The sequence below is a fragment of the Periophthalmus magnuspinnatus genome, chromosome 8 (assembly GCF_009829125.3).
Source record: "Periophthalmus magnuspinnatus isolate fPerMag1 chromosome 8, fPerMag1.2.pri, whole genome shotgun sequence".
NCBI classification, from domain to species: Eukaryota; Metazoa; Chordata; class Actinopteri; order Gobiiformes; family Gobiidae; genus Periophthalmus; species Periophthalmus magnuspinnatus.
Window position 1 is genome coordinate 2,766,439 of NC_047133.1, and position 18,023 is coordinate 2,784,461.

The window sequence follows — 18,023 nt, forward strand, 5'->3', positions numbered from 1 at the left end:
AGAGTCAGTGGAGCGTTCAAATAAAATGTGCAGTTCCGCTGGATCATCACAAGGGTGTGTGCTCGCTCCTTTGCTTTTTATTCTGTACAACACATGTCAAAGCACTTTTAAAGCTCGTTTTATTCCGAAGTACGCTGATGACACTGTGATTGAGAGTCTCCTTCAGGGGGGCGGCCGTGGTGCAGCTGTCAGTCAGTTTGTCCAGTTGTGTGAAGAGTCCAACCCGAAACTCAGCATACCAAAGACCAAAGACGTGGCCACTGACTTCAGGAGGAATAATGAAACACCAGAAGCCACGATTATCCTGGGACAGAGAGTGGAGCAAGTGCAAAGATACAAATATCTGGGCAGTGTGATTGACAGATCACACAGATTGGAAGAAAATACTGAAACTGCAAAAAAAAAAAAAAGGCACTAACGTCTTTTCTGTCTTCGAACAATGTGACATTTTAACAAAGACAATAGAATACTCACTATAGATCCTTTATCAAATCAGTTTTACCTTTCTCCTTGGTGGCGTGGTTTGGCACTGAAAGACAGGAGTAAAGTTAAATTGTTAAGTGGTTCAGATTGACTGGTGCGCCCCGGCTGAGTCTTGAGGCCTTGTACATCAGGCAGGTACAGTGTATACTTTCCAATATTGTGAGCTGTTCCTTCCATCCTCTGTCTGCGGAGCTCCACCTTCTTCAGGACGTAAGCTCCAAGTGTCGAGCTGCAGAACAAAACATTACAGGAACAGCTTTGTCCCTTCAGCAGCCATCCTTATGAACAAGTCATTGCACTTTATTTTAATTGTATTTATTGTTCTGTTTCCAACCATCCGTTTTCTTCCGCTTATCTGGGCTGGTTCACGGGGCAGCAGTCTAAACAGGGACTCCCAGACTTCCCTCACCCCAGACACGTCCTCCAGCTCCTCCGATGGGACCCCAAGGCGTTCCCAGATCAGCAGAGAGACATAGTCCCTCCAGGGGCTTGTTCTGTTTTTATATTTTTTATGTATTTATTAGATTGTAACTCTGTGTGAATGTTTGATTATGTGTTTGTATTTTCTTAATTCACATTGATGGCAAACCTGAAAATTGCTGCAAAACAAATCTACAAATAAAGTCACCTGAACCTGAACTTCTGGTCTCCATGGAGATGTTATTAATGCTTGGAATGTTCCACGGTATGGCATTTAACTGATCTAACTCCTTGGAGACAAACAGGTGACTCTACCAGGCCAAGAGACAGGTCAGATCTGTGGTAAGAATGTTTTAAACAATCAAAACATGTGATTGATTAAAACTGACTGACCTATATCTAGAGGTAAATATGGAGGTAGACACATTTAATGCCATACTGTGGAACATTCAAAGCAATAACCTCTCCATGGAGACAAACAGATGGCAGATCCCTCCAGAAAAAATGCAAAGTGCACCTTTAAAATCTGAGACAGCATTTCTTTTTTTTTCTAGTGTAGTTGCTTACTGCAGCACATTTCTCTGGCTAAATGTATGTGATTTATCGATCAGAAGAAAACCTACACAAACACAGGGAGAACATGCAAACTCTGGGACTTTTCTTGCAGTTTTCTTACCAAAAATATTGTCTATATGGCTCCGAACGAAGTACAAACTGTCACGTTCAGTCACTGTTAGAAAAAGCAACATAGGGTATCTGAGGTTGATTATATTTTTAAAGGCAGAGTTTATGTAACGTGTCAAAGTCTGAAAGCAGCAGACTGTACATAGTTAGTTGTGGCACTTTTTTATTACATAGTATGCCCCCTCTACGCCTCAGAAGCTGACAGTGCTGCTAACAACACTTATAACACGTTAACACACTTCAAATTGAATCCCACACTGATATCACCGGGATTTGCAAGTGTAATTGCATTGATTCGCCGAGTTATTCCATTAAGCGGCGGTGCACGGGCTTCGGTAATTGGCTTTTCTCTCACATACAGTCAGATACAGTATGTAAGCTATATAGCAGGCTGTAGGAGCAGTGGCTAAATGGCTTTCAGTCTGGAGAGTGGGCGGGTGGGGAGCGCTTATCTGGGCCTATAGAGACGAGACTAACCCAGCTGGTGTGGACGTAGTAGGTCTGTGTTGATACTAATCTGATTTTGATCAAACGGAACATATTTAATCACGTTTTACATTGAGGTGTGGAATGTAAATGCAACTATCAACTTTTTTTTTTTTTTTTTTTGTTATGATACATTGGCCACAACACACTGGTATGTTAAGATGTTATCAATGTTTACACGAGCAACAGAAATCTGATCATTATCTGATTTCTGGAGTTACACGGTCATCGAAAATGTCACATAAATGTTACATCTGATTTCTTTGCTTGTTCACACGTTCACAGAATTCAATATGCTGGGAAATTTTTCACTTAGCATTTTTTTTAAAACCCTGAAATATTCTGAATTTTAGCTGCTGAATTTTGGAGTATAGGTTTTTAGTGTGTTGATCTCTATTTAAAAATTCTAATGGAAAAATTCACCTTTAAATATATACACACATATTCTCAAGTGTCAAATTTGCAGTGAAAAAAACAATTATCTTCCTTAAGCAAAACCAAAAATCTGATCTAATTATTGTGTTATTTGCTATTCTATTCCGCTGATCGCTGCCCGTGTAACTTTACCCTGACTGGACTTTTAGAAAATTTCACTGAACATTTCATTAATTTCTCAAATGCAGTAATGACAACAGTGATGCTGCCATCTAGTGACCGCACTAGGAATTAACAAGATCAAATAATTCAGTTGTATATATATATTTCAACTTATATTTGTATTTTATTAATTCACAAAACTTCACAGGTTTTTTTTAAAAAAGAACACGTCTTTTGTTCAACAGTAGTCTTTGAAATGCAAAAGTTGCAGAACATTAGAAAGTGCACAGGTACAGACAATCAATGCTTGTAAATAGAAAAATCCTAAGTATGTAAAAACAAATATTTCTTTACCAGGATGGTCGCAATTTTCCAATATAAAAGGTAAAAAATAAATCCTAGTAATTTATGTTTTTTTAAATGTTTTGAAGTTAAGGTTCTGATTTTGATATATATTTTTTTCAAATAAAACATTTTTTGTGTATTTCTTGAAGTGCTAAAAATAACCGTGACATGAACAGTTTTGTGTAGATTTAAACACACCCATCGGTGCTGACAACATCTCCGCCATTTTGAGAAATCAGTCCATAACTTTCAACATACACAGATAACACCAACACACATACATCATTTAAAATAAACCTAAAACTGAACAATAAATATTTTTACGTCAGTCAGTACAATGTAATGAATGTGTTAACACTGTCTATCCAAGTTCTTGAAAAAAACTATTTAGAAGAATCACATGGGAGAAGAACTAAGTACCTACTGGCATTAGAGGGCCGTGTTTGAGGAGCTGAATGAATATTTCTGTATAAAATAGCTATACATTCATTATTTTTATGGGTTTTGTACCTTCTCAGTTACTGTTATTTCTGCATAGCTGGTGGTGGACAGTAAGGACATCAGGTGAAATCAGTTCATCGGGTTATGAGACAGTCTGAGGACTATGTCTGGGCCAGCTGCAGCTCCTCCAGGCCGTGTTTACCCATGTGATAACGGGCCAAGTCTTTCCTTGTGACAAGCCCGACCACCTTCACAACACAAAAGCGCCATTTGAATGAATAAACTTGTGTAAAATTGTGTAATTGTGTAAACTAAATGCTATAAATTACAAACGTACCCTGTTCTCGTCATCCACTACCACCAAGTGTCTGAGTCCGAGAGCTCTGAACAACTTGAACACCCGGGGCAAAGATGTATCCTGCAAAAAATAATAAATAAACAGCCGTTGAGTCATTGGTAATAAAGGATTATAAACACAAATTAGATTTTACAAAGTGAAACAACCACTTTTGCCTCAAAGCGACATCATTATTTTTAGGACGTTACATTAGATTATTTTAAGTGTGTCCTAATTTTACCCAATCTTACAGAACATCAAGTCTGCCCTTTGAACAGACTTAAATTGTCTTGTGTTCAGGGCAGTCTCCTCTCAACAATAACAAGGACTAAACCGGGGCTGAACCGGGGCTGAACCGGGGCTGAACCGGGGCTAAACCGGGGCTAAACCGGGGCTAAACCGGGGCTAAACCGGGGCTAAACCGGGGCTAAACCGGGGCTAAACCGGGGCTAAACCGGGGCTAAACCGGGGCTAAACCGGGGCTAAACCGGGGCTAAACCGGGGCTAAACCGGGGCTAAACATGGGGAATCAACGTTTTAGTTTTATGCAGCTAAAACTTGGAACACTCTTCCTGAAAATGTGAGACAGGCTTCTACTTTCACAATTTTTAAATCCAGGCTCAAAACAGTTCTGTTTATCTGTGCATATGAGTGAAAGGTTTTTAATCTGCACTCTCTTCTCTTTTAATGTTAATTTTACAAAGATTATTTATGTTTTGATTTGTTTGTTTTGTGATTTCAATGTCTTATTCTACAAAGCACTTTGAATTATTTTGTGTAATATTGTACTATACAAATAAACTTGGCTTGTCTTGCCTAAACTGAGTAGATACTTTTAAAATAAGAAAGGAAAACAAACTCGTTCCTAGCTCTCACAATCCCTTTGGCACATTGATAGGATTCTCATGCATACATTTTAGCAATTGATACAGCTTTAGAACAGCTTTTTCAGACAGAAAAGTGATGCAGGGTGGACCACCAAGTTCAGCCCTCAGTTCTGACCTGAAAGAGTCATATAGAGACTCAAATTGCTCTTTCGAACACATTTTATCTATTGCAAATGTGTTACTATTAGTTAAGGACAGTGTGTAGCAGTTTGATTTTTGTCATCAAGTTCTTCATCAAGTTGTGCAATGTTGCTTTAAGAAAACTGCAACAAAAGCTAAATTGTGATGGTTTGAGAGCCAACAAATAGCGGGAAAGCTAATCAAATGTATTAATTAAGTTGGGCTGGTCATTCTGTACGAAGTTTTGTTTACATTTACCTGTGGGACAGTGTATGGTGTGGGGTTCATAAACTCAGTGAGATCCATCATGCACTCCCGCTCGTCCTGAGACACGTGGATACTCTGGATCGGGGGAAAGCGTGGGTAAGCATCTCTAAAGTCTTTGAGCTGAAGTTTCCTCTGCGTCAGACGAGATCGAACCAGCTCCACAAACACCTGCGCAGACAGGACCAGCGCCACTTTGAGTAAGTCTTTTTAAATCCCTCATGTTCACGCATGACTGTACATACCTTGTGCTTGAGAAGAACAATGAGCTGAGAGCGAAGAATCAGGCCACATAGTTTCCCTGGCTGAGAAAGGAGGACAAAGAATTGTTGATCAGATTAGCAAAAATAAACAGTCGAAGCTGAGAGAGCAAGTTCATCTAGGGGAATTCTCAAATCTGGCAGCTGTTATAAATAGAAGAGTTTGTGCTTAAATTCAAGTTCTGTAAAAGCCGTAGTTTCCGTAATGACGCACTACTGTTTCCACGGCACTACATTTATCACGAGGAGGAAGTATCTATTTTATACAGTACCTCATCATTCCCAGCGGACTCTACCACCACAGGGAAGCCGTTGTGATTGGTGGAGGTGTTGCTAAGCGTGTCCACGATGGTCCCAACCTTTTCTATCCGGTTCAAACAGGTCACTGGGGAACTCATCACTTCTCTGGAGAAAAGACCAAAGATTTTTCAGTTTTGAAAAGGATTGAAGGAAGCACGGTTGATGGGGTTGTGCAGGACAGATCTTTACCTGGCTGTGAGCCAGTGGGAGGTGGCAGGAGCCTCCCAGTGCAGGAAAGGAACACTCTGCAGTTTAATGTGGATGTCGTACAAACCCTGAACAGAGACAAATGCATTACTAAACAGTACTACCATGTACAGTAGAAATAAACAATACTACCAATGTACCATCAATACAATTATATCATTCTAAACTATAGGCCATTTTGAAAGAAAAGCATATAGAAGTTGCGGTGGTCCATATGACTTACTTCAATAAAGTAGTCCCCAACTATCTTGGCTGTCATCAGCACTAACATGATCGGCAGACCGTAGGTGACATTTCCTGTAGCCTCCACCATGATGACAGTCAAACTTAATGTCATTCTTACAATTCCACCTGTGGTAAGAAAAGAGGAACAGTTCATTTAAAAAAATAAAGTAACTGAATTGTTTACTGACAAACTCACCTAGCTGAGCTGCAGCTCCAATTAAAGCATATTTACCCGGGTCAGCCCATATCTACCACAACAAAGAAAAATGTAATCAGTCAACTTGAACATCTGTCTTTGTTTGTGCTGAATTCTCAAAGGTGAAATTCATTGATATTATAAATGAATGTGCCTGTTTTCTGTTGATTGTTGTTTCTGTTTCATTGTTGATTTTCTAACTTTCTGTTGGTTAAATCAATTATCATGTTCAGCCTTAAGAGGAAACTGTTGATGTGATTTTGGGCTTTACAAACATAAACTGAAGTGATATTATTACTGAACATAGCCCTATCAAAGTGTTTACATTTGTAGTTTTACCAACCGAAGCATTGGGGGACACGGAGGCCAGGAGTATTCCACACAGCCTCCCCCAGGCCGCCCCTATGAGCAGTGAGGGGATGAAGACCCCCGCGGATACAGCCAGGCCATAGGTCCAACATGCCAAGAAGAAGTATGTGAGAGTGAACAGGCCCAGGGTTAGAGGGTTATACGAGCCTGGGTGACAAAGGAGGTTACATTAGGTGATGATGTGTCCCATATGATTAATACCACACCCACCACACAATACCTCTAATTCTATGTTTCTGTTGTGACATTTCTTTTGCAGTAATAAGAGATAATTATTCAGTCACTTAATAGCATACTGAAATTTTAATCATAGTCGAGGGGTGTCTTAAAATAACTATTTTATTGGATCTAATGATCTTTGAATCAATGGCAATAAGAAATATTATGGCCACCAGTAGTACAGGTTTATTTTTTAACCATGTTTTGCATTGAAATAGCTCAGACCATGGCAGACTGATAGTTTTGTATGAAAGAAGCTTTACCTGGCTGGTTGTGGAAAAGACTGCGGACACTTCTCTCAGGAGTGTTGAAGAAGGCTGTGGCCATGGCATTATACTCTCCATCAGAACAAAACAACTGAATCAAAAACACAATTATTTTAGGAACTGCTATAAGCTATAATATTTCCAATAAATATTAACAATTGTTCTTGGCACATTTTAGACAAAATGTGATCATTAATATCCCATAATGCATTTCAGTGTGACTGTGCACCTGCAGTGGGTACTCCTCACTGTTCTCAGGAGCCAGTGGCTGACAGTCATTGGAGAAGTAAATCATTGTGAATGAAACTGCAGCCGTCACTGCAGCCACTAGCATAGCCTCCATTACTTGCAAACAGGGTCGATGAATGTACCTGCAATCACACACACATCATAAAACACACATCATGACACACGCATCATACAAATAAAGAATACAACGTGATTATGCAGTATCCAGGACTCTCCCTAATACTAAGAATTAAAGAGGCAGGGTTTGATTTATGGCTTCGGGCTACAGGTGCAAATCCTGTTCTGGCTCTGAAATGTAACATGTGACTGAATTATTTATTTTGATCAATACTTCCCAGACAGTTACAACATATTTGTACCTGCCTGTTTGTCTACTGGCTTTTAGCATACAATCACAGACTGCATGTTACGTCTAAATATAGTTTGACAATTGTTTTGTTGGTCTGATCTGGTGAAATATTCCCTCCTACAAAAATATAACCAGTTTTTTTGTATATTTTGCAGGCTGGAGTCATTCTGGCAGCGTTCCAGTGACTCATACAGTCGTAAGAATCAGCTCAAAGTAGAAATCAAACAAATTCAGGCTAATAGATTACAAAAGTCTATTTAAACTCCAATGAGGATAAAATGTGAAAATGTTTCTGTAATTGTGCATTTTGGCGTCTGCATCTGGCAGGCACTCGACTTGTCTTCACCCTTCAATCAGCACGGACTCTTTCTGGGAACGTGCTACTGAAAACTTCCTTCTGCTTAGCCCCACCCAGTGTTTGACAGCCATCATCATACCGCTCTATTCTTTTATGCTGGCACATGATTTAACACAAAACACATCTAACCTTTGTCCAAACTTTCTTCAACATTATTTATTCTGAAATGTACCTGATCCTGAAAATGGTGATCCAGTAGTTCAGAAAATTGAATAACGCTCCTAATAAACCTCCTGTAGAGAAATTAAAAAGAAAATAAATGCTGCTTAAATACAATAGATATAAATAAAATAGATGATATTGTCAAACACTTTAAGCTTACCTATAGCGCCCATAGCAATGAATAAGGGAATCTCATATAAGTAGTATTCCACACTCTGAAAAGATCAATTTGCACATTTAATTTAACAATACATTTAATACATTTAGTACAGAAATACTATTACTAAAACAATGACAGTGGAAATGTACTATAGTCCAGGCTAGGATCTATGGGACTATGATATTTCAAACATTTTGTCAAGTCAAAGATACACTTAAAGGATTGTACCGGTAATCGTGCATTTTGTTTCATAGTATTGTTGATGTTTTGTGTTGAATATTGAGCCTACCTCACTTTCAAAACGACCAAAGTTGATGAGACCAGGACTTGAGAGTTCCCCGGTTTTCTTATTATAAATACTCAAGAAGAAATTCAGAGTAAAGGTAGAAATCATGGAGGCAAAGAACTAGAAGAAGAAAAGAATGCCAATGTCAAAACGACAAACAAAAAAAGACACAAACTGCTACTAACAACCAAAAAAAAATCAATATACAGTGGTCCCTCGCTATAACACGGTTCACCTTTCGCAGTCGCTGTTCTGTTGTTGTTTTTTTAGTACTATTTTACATGCTTTTTTTTTTTTTTTTTAGAGTGTATGAACGTGCATTGTGTTCTGCGTCCTGATTGGCTGTTGGACTGTAGACCATTGTCCATCAGTCTCCTCCATGTCTCCTGTACAGTACAGAATGTGTTCAGACAAATTTATGTAACCTTTAATTTATTTGACATATTATTTTATGTATTAACATTTATTTGGGTCATTAGAATTGTGTTTATTACTTTGTACTTATTTTATTAACAATTATTTGTTATATTATGTTGGACACATTATTGACTTTCTTCATAATAGTATTGGTTCCTACTTATTGTTTTGGTACAGCGTATTTGAGGAGCACACCGATAAAAATGTAACAAGAGTGAACGCAAACAGGGCGCACACAAGATGGGATGAGGTAAGTTCTTGAATAAAGTCGAGCTGTAACTGTCCTGTGGTGTTGGTTTATTTAAGCAAAGAAGAAACAAGAAAATACATCAGATTAAATCAAACTGTGACCAACAAACCACAGCCTCAAGAGACTGAAGAGAACAATATATTAGGGTCAAATTTACATAAATGTTGGATCGCAGTGTGACTCTAAAGTGCTGTATGTTTGCAAGTTAAAAAACCCACAATGTCGATGAAACGTTCTGCACCGATAAATTTCAGAAACTCTTTGGACTTAAGTGTTTCTCTGCACGGAGAGGCGCCTCTGTGGACACCGCTGGAGCAGAGGCACGTGAACAACTTATTTAACGCGAACATCGAGGAAGAGGGAGATAATATTTGAAGGTTTGAACTTTGTGTTTAAACAAGAGAGAAATGTGAGAAAATGTTAACGCCTGTGTGAGAAAAGTGTATAAAGTGTGTGGTGAGGGGTTTTGCAGCCTAAAAACATATATAGTAATTGTAAGAAATAAAGCTGATCCTTCACGGATTTCGCCTATTGCGGGTTATTTTTTACAACGTCACCCCTGCGATAAATGAGGGACCACTGTATATGTATAAAATGATCGATGTGACTCACTATCCTCCATGTTAACATTTGGTTCCAGAAAGATGCTCCTTCCTCCAGAGAGAAAAGTACCCCACCTGTTGAACAAAATGTTTAATTATGCTAAATAATGCAAAATATAGTTCATTTATAGCTGCGCAAGGGCCCGTGTAATAGAAAAAACTGTAGCTATTCACCAACAGGAGCTCCAAAGGCTGCAGAGACGCCGGCTGCAGCTCCGGCCGAAACAAAGTCCCTCTTTTCTGTGTCGCGTCGGAAGTACTCAAACATCTGCAAACAAAAGAGAGCCATTTATTCTGCGTTAGAAGAAAAACTGTCAGAATGAAAAATGTCACATCGTCAAGTGTGACCTAGTAAATGTTTATAAATGTACAAGTGTGTGTATGTTGAATGCTTACCTTAAAGTCTCTCTTTAACGATGTGCTGCGGCCCTGAGATACTCCAGCTGCCACAACAGCGCCCGAATGAATCATGGGACCTTCCTGAAGGAATTTATAATAAAAAAATACACTACGATGAACTCTAAGCTCCAAAACTATTTAGTATAAAACACACACGTATGTTGGCTTTCCATGTTTCTTGGGGACATTACATTGACTTGCATTTCCTGGAGACTCATCCTAATCTTTCCTAGCCCCATAAGAAAGGCAGGTCCCCATTAATTAGATTTTAGCCCTAACTGATCATTATTTTTGCTTCAGTTTTTTTCCTGTTGAAGCCATGGGTGCCTCAGCCCTTCCCCGAAACTTTTGATACAACCTGGACTGTGGCCATCCAGTCACAGGGCCAGCTACGCAGTGAGCCAGCAGTTTATTCTCATTCCTTAGATGCAACTTCATGAATTTTAAAGTTATCATTGAATCACTAATACATGAGAATTAGTTCAATCCAAGAAGAAGTCCAACATATTCATATCAGGTCCTGTATTTTCTGTCTCCCTGAACAGATTTGAGCAAAAACCTGTTCACGGAGCAAGAATATGTAAAATGGATATAGTTGCAGTCCATTCATTCACCTGCATTCAGTGTCCACATCGTTTCACTTACCTTTCCCACAGCAAGACCGCCGACCACAGAGCATATGACACCAAATACTTTTACAACCAGAGTCTGTTGAAAACACATTAGTTAAACGTTACTACATGATATTTTGATGATACAATGTGCGTCCATTTGATACGTTTACCTTGAGTCGCACCACCCTGGGGATCTTAACTCCATTGAGGTAACATTTAATTTGAGGGATTCCACTCCCTCCAGCGATGGGCTATAAGAAGAAACAGCACAAATACAATCAAGATAATTTTACATACAGTTGCAAAGAGGAATTGTTTAACTGGAGACATGATAAGTGACACAATTGGCACCATTTTTACTATTACACAATGTGGAATTTCAAACCCGTTTCACTTCAACTTTGGACTTGTGGTTAAAATACACAATTGTCGGTATTTGCTAGAGACAGACTGGGCTGATATTTGCACTTTTTAGCATCCAGCACAGGCCGATATTTTGTTGTGACCAACCTCTTTATTTTAACACTTTATTTTTTATTTTTTTATTTTATTTATTTATTTATTTTAATTAGGACAGTGCATATTAATCAACATGTCAACAAATAGCATCAATGTAAATATGCCGGAATTAGCACAATAGCTACTTTACACCCGTTGTCCTAAGGCAGGTCAAAAACAGGAAACTTTAGTGAGAAGAGATGCCTGCAAAGCTTGACTACACAGCTCTCTTAAAGATCTGTGGGAAAAAAGGCCGTGGGTTGGTGTGTAGTAAATTTAAATGACGTAATTTGGGGAATATAATCTAAATCTGCCCTCTATATCTGCCAAAAGAAATATCAGCAGAGTTTATCGCCCATCGGTTTCACAGGAATGTAAACAATCAAAAAACATATCAGTCGATCTCTAGTATCTACTGACTTATTCAAATGTGAGTAGAAATCTATAAGGATGGATTACTTGGGTATGTTTGATAAGATTGTAAGATTGACAACAACGCTCTTCATTTATCAGAATCATTAAACATTAGGATCATGAAGAAATTTAACCTTTGGGCTCTCACCTCAAAAAACGCGACAAGAATAGATCCCAGCATGACGACGGCAGCGTTGAAACCGCCCCAGAGGATAAGAGAGATGGAGAGCCCGCCTGTCTCTGTGAAGTTTTCAATGTCTGTCAAAAGGTCAGAGGTCAAGGAGCGTTTTTGTATGTCTATAATCACATGGCTGACGGATGAAAGAGTATGAGCACAAGTATGAAGGAATTAATTTAATCTGCCTTTTTCCTCACACCGTTTACTAGCGTACACAGTATACATGGTAGTTTTTGTACAAGATCCTAAGAATTTTGAGAGCTTTTTCCAGTGCCATCCTTTTTAGACAATCAATCAATGCCCAGGACAGTTTTTAGCTGACCAATAATTTCTTAAACTACAGCCCTCCAGTCCAGTAGTAGTGAAGTTATGGTCAACTTTACAGGGTGTCAAGAATTTGGTTGCAAGTTCAATTTGTGAATGTAAAATTGTAACAAATTGCAGTCGTTGAACATGAAATCAGGATACTTCTTTTGATGACTTCATATTTGAGTCCTGCCAGGTTTTCCACTGCAATGTCAATGAAACAGGCAATGAGCCCCGTTAGAAAGCCGATGAGGCCGCAAACCACCCAGCGACTGACCTCCAGACAGCGGAAACCCTACGGACACAAAAATGGGTATAATTATGTGGGATTACACTGTATTAAGTGTATGTGGGGATGTATAGGTTTACTAATTAGGGCCTGAGCGTGAATGTGCGAGAGAGCGAGTTAGCATTATTGTATTTGTACAGTTTTTTTGTAAATCACAAAAATCCAGCAACAATAAGGTATAGACCAGTAAATAGGAACTAGTATAGAAAATTAGAGTTCAGTGATCTCTAATTTACAGTGAAGAACCCGAGAAAAAAATACTGAAAGACGCTACCTCAAAAATCAATTGATATTGCTGCAATGGAAGCATGGCCTGGAAAAAATATTAAAAAAAACTTGTTCTAGGGTTTTGATTTTTGATGCGACAGACTCCAAACTGAGCCAGCATCATCAGGACATATCTGGGATCAAACGTTGTTAAAAGGATTTACTTAAGTCTCAGTGTGGAAAGCATAAAAATATTTGCAGCTTTTACAAACATCATCACAGATTTAAACAGACCCAATGCAGCGTTTGAGTGTTTCAATGACCTGGACATAATTACATGTGAAGTAAACTTTTAAAATAGCTCTCCAGTGCCCTTTTGGAAAATTAATATGGGATGAAAACATTTATTTCCAGTATGACAGTGGCAATTTTGAATCAAACGTAAAGCCAGGATTGATTGGCAGCGCTCTCATTGAAGCGTGGGTCGTGAGGGACCTTTGTCACCGCTTGCAGTTTTAATAGTCCTATTTAGTTTTTACCATGGGACTCATCCGCCTTTCCTCCTCAAGAAACAGTTGATTCTCAATGTTATCATAGTCCAGACCCTGGGAAGACAGAAAAAAAACTCTATGCAAATATATCCATTTATACCTTGAGAACAGATTTGCATTTTACTTCCTAAAAACAAAATTCAGTTCAGAAAATACACTGTCTAAGAAGAGTGGAATATGACCTGCTAAACTAATACAAGAATCCAAAGCATTTGAGAATGATTATAGAGGTCTTAACTACAACCTGCTAAGTTATAGACATAATAATACATGGACACACAAGTGACATAAGCAGGTTTCTTTACCTACTCTTTAATTATTTTATCTTGTAACATTCAGACTAAATAGTGTGTTAATGGTCGAGAAAACTTACTTCATATTTAAGTGAGAGCAGCTTTTCATTGTGAGGGATTTCTCGAGTTTGTCCTCTTATTGACTCCTGTCAGAAAAAGTAACAAACAAAATCAAACTTCAAGTCATTTTAGACATTTAGACAGAATAGTCATAAAACAAGTTGTTTCCAGTCAGGCTGCTTTCACATTACTGTAAAAACATATTTGACACAGTGTAAAGAGGGAAGTGTGATAACATGCATGAAACATACAAGCTAACTACAGGCCATTCATAAGCGTGCAGCATTTTGAGACACGTAGCAACAACGACCTATGGCACAATGCAAAACAGAGAAATAAAGGTTTTATTATAGCAAATCACATGCAAAACAATAAAACTAATCTGATGATCCCTTAAACTTGCCACACACTACAGGATAATGTGTCCGATTTACGACCTGATTTCCTTCTCCCAGACCGTAGATCTTCATGTGTGATTTTGTGTGTGGTGTCAGTGTGATTCTGAGCAAAGCTTTGGTAACAGCCAATGAAACAGAGCACCACAGGCAGACGAAATGACTGAGACAGAGGTGCGAGACATAAACTCAGGAAAATAATTAGGTGACTTTATTACTCACCTCTAAAACAGATGTAAAGTTAAACTGCAGCATTCTCAACCATATTACCCATTAGACTTTGTTCTCTACAAATAATGAAACCCAGTCCACAAAACAGAGCAATTAATCCAGTTTGAGCCATTCTTTAAAAGGCAGTGGTGGAAGAAGTACTCAATTTTGCCACTTAAGTAAAAGTACAGACACTGGAGGAAAAAAAGTACTCAAGTACAAGATGGAAAAATCTACTGAAGTAAAAGTATTAAAATACCAATTTAAAAGTGTACTTAAAGCAAGCAAGTAAGCAAGTATTTAGCTTTACAGATAGATGCTCTCAAATGTAGTGAAGTAAAAAGTATCAATTTTATTTTATTCAATTTTAAAATGTACTTAAGTAAAGACCTAAAATGTTCAAGATAACAGCTACAATTTACCTTTTATTCAGTAGAAATTGGTCATTATAGGTATGAAATCATCCATATGATTCTAGTGAAGGTGTATGGAGTTTAAAAACACAGTGGAGCACTTCTTCTTTTATACCTAAAATGTGTATTTAAGTGCAGTACTTTACTAGTTTTACATTCTTGCATTACACCACTGTTAAAACGTAGAAAGGCAAGAGTAGTTTCTTACGTGTGTCGTTTGCATAATTCTGTGAATCAGGTGAAGATGCTTCTACAGTAAACTCAATTCTACTTCCTGCATAATTTATCGCCAGCCTTCTGTCCATTAAAAGCATTTATCTGAACAACTGCACCACATTCGACTGATAATTACACAGTTTTGACTTGCTTCTAAAGAAGTGGAATGCTCTGATCCTTGGAACATTTTAGAGTCTCAAAGTGAGCCTGAAGATACTTACTGAAGATAGGAAACAGCAGATGTGTGGTGTGCGGTCTCCCTGTTGTAGTATTTGTGCCCGGGGGATCATATAAGATTTAAAATCTTATACGATTCTCCTCATTTATGTGGTGTGTGCTTTTGTTGCAAAATATTTAGACAAAAAAATCCTGTAATGTGTGGCAGGCTTTACGCAGACATTTTGCACATTTAAATGGAGTCAATAGAAATAAAATGTAGATTGAGAACTTCCTACAAAACAATCTACTAGAACTTTTATGGAAAATAGGTTGTGTTCATGTGACTTCACAACATTCTAGGATGCCTATAGTTTAAGCTGTAGGACAGGTCAGAACTCTATAGTTTAAGATTGCAGATTTGTTAATCTGGTTTATTGTCATCTCTCTGTCGTTCCACAATAACTCTCACAATAGCTCCAGAAAGTGGTGCAAATATTAAACCCCAAAGATGTGATTGTTGTCAATTGAAAGGAGTTTAAGACACAAGATTAATATGTCAAGTTTGTGGAGCTAATCCTTAACAAACAATCATAAGGTTCAATGTTTGAGAAACATATGTTTGGATCTTTATTCCAAAAATAATAAATCTCCTGCCTTCCATGACATCATAAAATTGTCAAACATGAACACTACCAATTTCTTAAAAGCGAGGTCAAGAACCTTTTCAAACAAAGCGCGTTTATAAAGGTTTACAAAAGCATGACATTTGAATCAATTACTGATTAGAAACACATTGCCAACATGACACTGGCTTCCCAGTCATGTGCTTTCCACACACACTGAATGAGTCAAACAGGCCACTTCTATTGGCTGGTGTCTGCTTCACTAAATTTGTACTGTAGGCCTACAGGCCTCTAAGCAGAAGATTTTATCATCTAGAAAGTAAAAGCAAGACTAAAAGCAGGAAAGCTGACACTGAATAGGGTTTAGCTAAAATAGGCAAGAGATATGGACATAAAGAACAAAGAATTAAGTTTTTCTTTTCGTCTGCACTTTACCTCATCTGCTGTTATTTCCTCCTCCAACTCCACCGTGGTCAGTCTGCCTATCTGACATATACTGCCTCCTCCAGACTGCTGAAGACCACACACACACACTAAATACACAAATGTATGCATCTCTCACTATGAGCTATAAGCCACAAAGTCTCACCAGTGTTTCCCATTAATAATGCAGCCTATGGCGGCTCACCCAGTGTCAAACTTTTCCCCCAGTGCTCTAAAACAAACTTGGTATCAAGGAAATACACTTTTTGCTTGTTGCATAATCATAATAAATATATGGGTGTAACTTTATGTAATCTTCAATCAGTCTTTTTGATTAGCAGAGGCCCATTTCTCTAATTATTATAATTATTAAAATAAGGTTTTCCTGTGCTACCATAGTCTCAGTATTAACCTGTGGTAAACACTAGGCCTGCTACTTACAACTTATGACACAAAACCATCTACAGGACAGCACATTTAGCCTTTTAAACGGGGTTATAAAGTCAAAAATAGTGAGATTTCATAACTGACACATATGTTTAGTAGATGATAAGAAAAGGAAAGAGGAAGTTGGTTTCATCTGTAAAAGGTTCTTTATTATGTTAAAATAATTTAGTAATATAAATGGATACGACTCGGTTAGGCATAAAAGATACTTAAAAACGCCATGTTGACTTTTGATCATCATGTGTGGTACTAATTACTCCCTGGATGAAAGTCATTAGTGACAGTGACAGCCCACCACATTCCTCCTGTTAGCAAAAGACTGCAGCAAAACACAAAACTATAGGCCAAATCAATGCTGTTTGATCAGTCATGCACAAAAACACGTTAAACTGGCTCCAGGCCGGTGTTGTTGCTGATGCTATGGCTCATGCTAGCTGTACCTGATGCTGTGCTATGGCTTATGCTAATTGTACTTCATGCTAACTGTACCTGATGCTGTGCTATGGCTTATGCTAACTGTACCTGATGCTAGCTGTATCTGATGCTAGTGCTCATGCTAGCAGTACCTGTCTGGAGGTGTGGCGCTCCTGCTCGGACCCGTTGAGCAGCGGTGTGGCCTCTCCCGCCTGGGCCGCTGCAGAGTCGTCCGCCCGGCTCGACCATGACACTTTCTTGGTGATGTTGGCCATGAAAGTCCCCCCTCTGCGCAATGTTTTTATTTTAAAATTACATCTACTACAGCTGCGCTTCTCTCACAGCCGTTACTGTTATTGTTCCTCAACTCACAGCCATGATCATCCCTGGAACTCGTGACGCCTACGGCGAGCGCGGAGGGCCAGAAACATGAGCAGTGCATACTGGGAAATGGAGTTTCTGCGGATTGGCAAGTTTGGTTTAAAAAAAATTAAATAAAAATATAAAACAAATAAGGTCAGTGGTGTATGTTGTTATATGACTTTAAGTTATATTTATACAAAATAACAAATAAAACAAACAAAAAAGTAATGTCAATGGTATATGTTATATGATTTTAAGTTATATTCATACAAAATACTTTAAAAAATCAACAAAAAAATAATGCCAATGGTATATGTTGTTACATGATTTTAAGTTCTATGAATACAAAATTAAAAAAATTAAAATAAAACAAACAAAAAAGTAATGTCAGTGGTATATGTTATTTGATTTTAAGTTATATTCATACAAAATAAAAAATAAAAAACAAACAAAAAAATAAGGTCAATGGTATATGTTGTTATATGATTTGAAGTTATATTCATGCAAAATAAAAATAAAAAAGTTAAAATAAAAAATCAACAAAAACTAAATGATATATGTTGTTATATGATTTGACGTTATATTTATGCAAAATTAAAAATAAATAAATAAATAAATGTATAGGCCTACAATAAAATGTATTCCCCAAACAATAGCTAATACCTAATACAA

General features: G+C 37.9%; 1 protein-coding gene across 2 annotated transcripts; it reads right to left on the reverse strand.

Moving 5' to 3' along the window:
• Positions 1 to 2,758: 2,758 nt before the first annotated feature.
• clcn7 (chloride channel 7) lies at positions 2,759 to 17,403 on the reverse strand. 2 transcript variants are annotated; one of them, XM_033970967.2, is made up of 25 exons: positions 17,141 to 17,403; positions 16,140 to 16,217; positions 13,709 to 13,774; positions 13,324 to 13,389; positions 12,451 to 12,583; positions 11,953 to 12,062; positions 11,063 to 11,143; positions 10,924 to 10,986; positions 10,276 to 10,359; positions 10,054 to 10,147; positions 9,890 to 9,954; positions 8,614 to 8,730; positions 8,325 to 8,379; positions 8,175 to 8,235; positions 7,276 to 7,417; positions 7,044 to 7,137; positions 6,536 to 6,708; positions 6,193 to 6,244; positions 5,995 to 6,122; positions 5,754 to 5,839; positions 5,537 to 5,669; positions 5,250 to 5,309; positions 4,999 to 5,175; positions 3,734 to 3,814; positions 2,759 to 3,644 (listed from the first exon to the last, which is right to left on the reverse strand). In XM_033970967.2, exons 1-25 carry the CDS (start codon positions 17,261 to 17,263, stop codon positions 3,558 to 3,560), a joined length of 2,409 nt encoding a protein of 802 aa, XP_033826858.1. In that variant the 5' UTR covers positions 17,264 to 17,403; the 3' UTR covers positions 2,759 to 3,557. The 2 variants fall into 2 exon arrangements, with proteins under 2 accessions (XP_033826858.1, XP_033826860.1); XM_033970969.2 differs by lacking the exon at positions 16,140 to 16,217 and having other exon boundaries at positions 2,760 to 3,644; positions 17,141 to 17,397.
• Positions 17,404 to 18,023: the final 620 nt, after the last annotated feature.